The 7,522-nt window shown below is 46.5% G+C and overlaps 1 protein-coding gene across 4 annotated transcripts in view; it reads left to right on the top strand.

Moving 5' to 3' along the window:
* The first annotated feature begins 2,430 nt into the window (after positions 1–2,430).
* The window catches only part of LOC123513869 (hemicentin-1-like), a 503,630-nt gene continuing 498,538 nt past the window's right edge, over positions 2,431–7,522 (top strand). For 2 of the 4 annotated variants that reach the window (XM_045271300.1, XM_045271297.1), the window contains exons 1-2: positions 2,431–2,705; positions 3,010–3,314. In XM_045271300.1, the coding sequence (XP_045127235.1) occupies positions 3,236–3,314 (79 nt within the window). In that variant the 5' untranslated portion in view covers positions 2,431–2,705; positions 3,010–3,235. Of the gene's footprint in view, positions 2,751–3,009; positions 3,315–7,522 lie in introns of all 4 variants that reach the window. The other 2 variants (XM_045271299.1, XM_045271298.1) reach the window with 2 other exon arrangements.

Below are 7,522 nucleotides of genomic sequence, written 5' to 3'. Positions count from 1 at the left end.
GAAGATGTTCGTAAACGTCTATTAATTATAGAATATTGACCTGAGCCTTACATAAAACATCAGCACCGCGTCTCTAATGAACAGACCAGCCAATAACCACCAGACTTGTGCTTGGTTTCAGGTTAGATACTTGACTCGATACGACACTAAATTCTTTATGCCATTGACTTTGACTACCGAGATGTAGTGAATGTGAAGAGGAATACTGAACAAATCTATCTACTCCCCTTTTAAACACTTCCCCTTCACGCGAGCGCGTGCCCATGCACACACACACACACACACACACACACATATGTTCTATAACGACAATCTTTGATCATCGGCATATTCGTAAATCGGCCTGGCGAACTATTTGCTACGATTAGTCAGCCATTACCGTCAATTTCTGTCGAAGTCTCGGAGAATTACACCAGTCATCTGTCTGCTAAAGTTCCCGTTCTAGCGGTGACGCTGATCAGACAAACTACAGACGCATGGGAGCAACTCTACAGGCACAATAACGATCCTCCACCAAACGCTAAGGAAGATGTCGAAGGAGACCGCCAGTGCAGGACGGCAAAAAGGGAAGTGGCTGGGATAGGTCACAGGAAGAGGAGTGAAGATAATGAGAAGAGTAGAACGGAGGAGTGGGAAAGAGTATATAATGAAAGTGAGAGGCAGAGAGGAGAACGCGTGTATATATGAGGACACAGAGAGGAGCGAAGGAGAAAGAGACTGATAAGGAAGAGGAAAAAAGCGTGCAGAGAAGAAAAGTGTGTGTGTGTGTGTGTGTGTGTGTGTGTGTGTGTGAGAGAGAGAGAGAGAGAGAGAGAGTGTGAGAGAGAGAGAGAGAGAGAGAGAGAGAGAGAGAGAGAGAGAGAGAGAGAGAGAGAGAGAGAGAGAGAGAGAGAGAGAGAGAGAGAGAGAGAGAATGTGTGTGTCTGTGTATGTTTAGATGTTAGGAGGAAAACAGGAAGGAAATCAAAGCTAAGAAAAGAAAACAGACACAAAGAGTAGAAAAGGAAATAATTGTGACAAAAAAATAACTTGATGCCACAGTGGAAAGAGGCGAAGGAATGGGGAAGGAAAGCGTGCAGAGAATAGAACAAGAGGGGACACGTAGTGGTCACAATAGAATTAGCTAGACGAGCGGCAAGAGTATCCTTGAATGCGTGTTCCGTGACTCGCTTGGCGCACCCAGCTCCTCAGGATTATGGCCGCTGATGGAGCAGGGGCTTGTCGTTACCCAGGATGTTACTGAAACGTTACGAGTGCCTGCGGGTGAAACGGTATTCGTGGGCAGGTCGTGAGAGGCTGCAGGGAGGGTATGTAGTGTTGGCGGTGGGTTACATGAATGAGCGGTATGTGAGCGGAGATTAGGTAAGGCAGAAGTGGGTTGTCAGTAATGGATAAAAGAACTGTCGTAGTGGACGTGGGAGCGAAAGTCAGGTTAGTGTGTTAGGGGATATTGAAGGAGATAAATAAAAGAAGCGAACTTGTCTCTACGTGTGTTTCACTGTTTGTTTGATCTGCTGCAGTCTCTGACGAGACAGCCAGACGTTACCCTACGGAACGAGCTCAGAGCTCATTATTTCCGATCTTCGGATAGGCCTGAGACCAGGCACACAACACACACCGGGACAACAAGGTCACAACTCCTCGATTTACATCCCGTACCTACTCACTGCTAGGTTAACAGGGGCTACACGTGAAAGGAGACACACCCAAATAGCTCCACCCGGCCGGGGAATCGAACCCCGGTCCTCTGGTTTGTGAAGCCAGCGCTCTACCCACTGAGCTACCGGGCGTGTGTGTGTGTGTGTGTGTGTGTGTGTGTGTGTGTAATTCACCTCGGTCGCCTGCTGGTCACCCTGCCAGTCTTCCCCATTACGGAGTGAGCTCAGAGCTCATAGACCGATCTTCGGGTAGGACTGAGACCACAACACACTCCACACACCGGGAAAGCGAGGCCACAACCCCTCGAGTTACATCCCGTACCTATTTACTGCTAGGTGAACAGGGGCCACACATTTGCCTCGCCGCCCCGGGACTCGAACCCGGCCCTCTCGATTGTGAGTCGAGCGTGCTAACCACTACACTACGCGGTGTGTGTGTGTGTGTGTGTGTGTGTGTGTGTGTGTGTGTGTGTGTGTGTGTGTGTGTGTGTGTGTGTGCGTGCATAAAATGAAAATCGACGAAGAAAATGTCAAACAAATTAAGCCCCTGCACAGGTTGTTTCGTTAAGTGATGTGAAAAAAAAAAAAAAAAAACGGAAGCGAGGTGGTGGTGGTCCTCGTGGTGAGGCAATGGAGGGAAAGGAAGTTGTAGTGGCGGTGTTGGCAGTAAAGATGATAAGCGTAATGGTGGTTGTGAGGATAGTGATGTTGAGCTTAGTACTGGTGGTGATTATGGTGGTGATGGTGGTGGAGGAGGAGCGCGCTTGGTGGGCAGGCGAGGAGGACGGGCGGGTGCACCGGTGCAGTGATCACCTGGCCCCCGCCGTGAAAGGTCTGGAAGGACCTGCGCTCGTGGCGCCGCGCCCCGCTCAGTCGGTGTGCGGGACGAGACAGGGATAGACATACGCGGTCCGCCTGTCTCGTCCTCAATCCCGTGATAGAAGTGTCGCTGATATTGCAACAATTTGAGGGAAGCTGCTGCTTACAATCACACGGCTCCGTTATAGTCAATTTAACACATGCTTAGAATTTTCGTTCATAAAATCGGTAAGAAAAATTTTACGAGAGAAGTACACCGAGGAAAAGTAAAGAGTAAGGGATGAGATAGAGAAGTATGATGCATCTGTGTGGTGCAGGTGTGTGTGTGTGTGTGTGTGTGTGTGTGTGTGTGTGTGTGTGTGTGTCTGTGTGTGTGTGTGTGTGTGTGTGTGTGTATGTATGTATGTATGTATGTATGTATGTGTGTGTGTGTGTGTGTGTGTGTGTGTGTGTGTGTGTGTGCGGGCACTAGATAGGGATAACTTAACATATTCCTCTTCTATACTGTGCCTCACCACCTCGCGACAAGCAGCACTATCACCACGCCGCGACGCAGTGATAAATTCAGAGTCCTACTGCAGAAAGTGACAACAAAGTGTAAACTGAAAAAAAGTGAAAATCTAAAGAAAGAAAGAAAAAAAAAAAAAACTAAGATAACTCGAAGTGAATTCCGAGTGCCGTTGAGTAGTGATGATGGTGACGTGCGAAATTAAACCCCGGTGAGAGTGAAGGCACCGGTGGGCGGCAGGGCGTCAACCATGGTCTGCGTCGCCACACTGCTGGTGTTCATGGTCCTCCATGCTGCTTTTATACTCACCAACGCCCATGAGGAGCAAGGTAAGTCAATTCCATCAGTCCTTCCACTATATTCCGCCACCTCAAAACAATTACGTGTTTGTATACGCTTGCCAAACTAGACCACCAAAGGCTGACAAGTCTGCAGTGGAAATTGTTGGTATTTAACTTTCAAGTAACAGCAAGACCGTCTATCACATCACGTTGAGGGAGGAATACTCGTCGCTAACAAATGTCACAGCCACTAGCTCACTCTGACTCTTCTTCCTGACGATGTAATGGAGTGCAAACCGAACGAAGGAAGGGAAGGGAAGGATGAGTGTATTGATGGATAAATGGTATGAAAGAAGAAGGGATGGAATTCATTGTCATGCATGGGTACCGAGAATAAATGTCCAAATACACGAGGTAGCAAGAATAAAACTCGAGTCTGAGAAGAATCATTACTTATACTCATTCAGAGGCGGAAGGTCCAGGGAGCGATCAGAGCAGCAATGCGAGACAACATTAACAAGACTAAAATAAGAAACAAAAGAGAGAAGATTAATAGAAAATGAAACATGAACCAGCCCAGGCTATCGTGGCAGTAGTGATGAGAGCTCTGTGTGTGTGTGTGTGTGTGTGTGTGTGTGTGTGTGTGTGTCAGAAGAATGAAAAACCAAATAAGGAGTTATGAATAATACAGAGCTCCCTGCGCTCATTTACTCACATCATCGCTTTTACCTATTGAACACACACACACACACACACACACACACACACACACACACACACACACACACACGCACACTACCAATCACTCATCTACGTATCCACTCACTCAAACATCAAACAAACTAAAATCACCGCAATCAACCACTCACTCCTTTCACCCATTCAATATGTCACCGACGCGTTCACCACCTACCTTACTGACTCGCATCGTAAGACCAACAAAACAACATATAAAAGACCTTTTACGGTCTACACTTCACACCCACACCTGCAGATTCCTAAGTCTAACTACCGCTGAGTGAGGTGCTGAAGAAGGAAGTAAAAGGGAATCCTGTATTTTTCCTTCTCTCTCGCAATAAATGACAGGCTGTGAGGCGAAGAGACTAGGAGGAGGATATGTCAGGCCGCTTCATCGACCCAGCGCAGATTTATACCCGAGGCAGCTAGTGTTCAGGTACTGAGTGTGAGTGGATGCTGATCTGTTTAAAATACCGACGCGAAAATCAGCTCACATAACAGCTACAAGGGAGGGTGAGGTGGAAGGTGAAATTCCACAAAATCTTACGACTTTTAATGTGAAAAACGAGTGAATGGAAATTGTCAAAGTAACATACAATTGAAATTGACCTTTATATTATTATAACCGCTTATATTTGTAGTGGGACAGGATGGATGGGTGTATGTGAATAAGTATGACTATTAAGGAAATTACTCAGAGGGGTACATACAAGTTCAAAATGCTCACCATACTGGTATGGGAAAAGAAAGTGTTACTTCAGATGGAAAGAAACAAGTGTCTGGAGGAAAGCAACAGTTTCATGACCAAACACTTCTAATGATGTCTCTTGAAGTGAAGGATGACGTCAGGATGAGAAATGTGGGAGAAAGAAAGAAGAGGAGGAAGAAGAGAACTGAGGAGATAAGGGAGGATAGGAGAAAACAAGAGATAAGAGAAAAATAGAGGAAATAAAATAAAAAAAAGAGATAAATAAAGTATAACTAGTAGAGGAGAGGATAGGAGAGAAGGAGAATCAGGAAAGGAGAAGGAGCTAAGAAAACAAAGAAGAAAAAATCTGAGATAAAGGAAACAAGAACAAAACAACAGTGAAAAGAACGAAAAACAAAATTACAAAGAAAAAAGATAAAAGTGAAAGGAAAAAAAACGAAAAATGAGCACGGAGACAAAATAACAGGTAAGAAAAAGCAAAAAACAAAAAACAAAAAAAAACAAAGATAAAAAGATGAAAAAGAGGAGGCAGAGGAGGATAGGGGAGGTGGTGGATCTGAGACGGTTTTACACTAACACCACAACCACTACCACCACCATCACCACCACCACCACCACCACCAAGGGCCATCCTGATACCCCAAACTAGCGTCAGCATGAGACCTGTAAAGTATTGGGGAAAGCATCGCCAACAACTTTGCGAGCACCGACCTGCCGCTTCTGTGCATAAAACTCTCTAACTGAAGCAGCAGAGCGAGGGAGGGAGAGGCGGAAAAAGTGAGAGAGAGGTGGGTCAGCTGGAGTTACTAGTTTGATATGACTTTCCGATAGTGAGGTAGTAAATAACAAGTTTGCGGGGGCGTGAGGAGTAGCAGAGGTCTCCCGTTGAGCGTCGCTAGGAGAATAATTCAGGGTAAAACTTATCTGGAAGCATCTTTTATTGTTCTCTCTCTCTCTCTCTCTCTCTCTCTCTCTCTCTCTCTCTGTCCCTCTTCTCAGACACACTACACAGGCAATTATTTACGAGTGAGGTTGTCAGTCAGGGAGGATTTAATCGTCTGTGGTGTTGATTACATTATTACCTAAGGATTATCTTAATATTGATAATGATGATAGTTATGCCATGTCACAAAAATATATACCTTAATTAGTAATGATCCTTTTTAGCATTATTCTATTATGATGCATGCATATGAGTGTTGAATTCCCGACCCCAGCACACACACACACACACACACACACACACACACACACACACACACACACACACACGGTTAGCACACTCGACTCACAATCGAGAGGGCCGGGTTCGAGTCCCGGGGCGGCGAGGCAAATGGGCAAGCTTCTTAATGTGTGGCCCCTGTTCACCTAGCAGTAAATAGGTACGGGATGTAACTCGAGGGGTTGTGGCCTCGCTTTCCCGGTGTGTGGAGTGTGTTGTGGTCTCAGTCCTACCCGAAGATCGGTCTATGGGCTCTGAGCTCGCTCCGTAAAGGGGAAGACTGGCTGGGTGACCAGCAGACGACCGAGGTGAATTACAGAGAGAGAGAGAGAGAGAGAGAGAGAGAGAGAGAGAGAGAGAGAGAGAGAGAGAATAGGTGGAGGAAGCATTGGAAAAAAAATAGGAAGATGAAATTCGGTAAAAATGTTGATACTCAAACATTTACACGCACACACACACACACACACACACACACACACACACAATAAACAAAAGTATTAAAGAATCAGGAACGTGCCTCGATCCTGCACAAATATTACAGACCCATTGAAGAGTTGAAGCGGGACAGCCGATTGGGTACTCTGGAAGGTGAATCAGGTGAGGAGGAGGGATCGGAGTGGCAGCAAGTGAAAGGTCCTCATAATAACGTTCCCGATAGTTGCTCTCACTCCTTTATGTATTCAATTTATGCTCAATCATTACTTTCAGAGGGTTCGGGACGTCTGTCTCCGAATTTTGGGTGCTTGATGGGATGGATGGACGTGTGTGTGTGTGTGTGTGTGTAATTCACCTCGGTCGCCTCTGGTCACCCAGCCAGTCTTCTCCATAACGGAGCGAGCTCAGAGCTCATAGACCGATCTTCGGGTAGGACGGAGACCACATCACACAACACACACCGGGAAAGCGAGGCCACAACCCCTCGAATTACATCCCGTACCTATTTACTGGTAGGTGAACAGGGGCCACACAATAAGAGGTTTGCCCATTTGCCTCGCCGTTTCCGGGACTCGAACCCGGCCCTCTCCATTGTGAGTCGAGCGTGCTAACCACTACACTACGAGGTGTGTGTGTGTGTTTCACTGTTTGATCTGCTGCAGTCTCTGACGAGATAGCCAGACGTTACCCTACGGAACGAGCTCAGAGCTCATTATTTCCGATCTTCGGATAGGTCTGAGACCAGGCACACACCACATACTGGGACAACAAGGCAACAACTCCTCGATTTACATCCCGTACCTACTCACGTGTCCGTGTGTGTGTGTGTGTGTGTGTGTGTGTGTTTGCGCGAGCGTGTCTGTGTACGTGCGTACTCGCTTAATGCTAACGTTAATTTTTCTCTGGTGAATTGCAGAATAATTCTACGTTTTACTTTTCACGCAAACATTCTAACAAGTTGCCAAAAATACAGACGGACATACAGATAAACGGACAAGTGCACACACACACACACACGAACTGCGCGGACGGTTGAGAATATCAAAAAAGTCGGCTGGTCGATGAAGGTTAATTAGACGGCAAATGTGCGTGGCTTACCTGTGCAGGCCTCCATTAGTACGGTGGTGACTCGTGGCCAGGAGTAAGGAAGGA

The sequence above is a fragment of the Portunus trituberculatus genome, chromosome 37 (assembly GCF_017591435.1).
Source record: "Portunus trituberculatus isolate SZX2019 chromosome 37, ASM1759143v1, whole genome shotgun sequence".
NCBI lineage: Eukaryota > Metazoa > Arthropoda > Malacostraca > Decapoda > Portunidae > Portunus > Portunus trituberculatus.
Note: the sequence above shows the minus strand (reverse complement) of the source record. Positions and strands in the feature narration are given on the sequence as shown.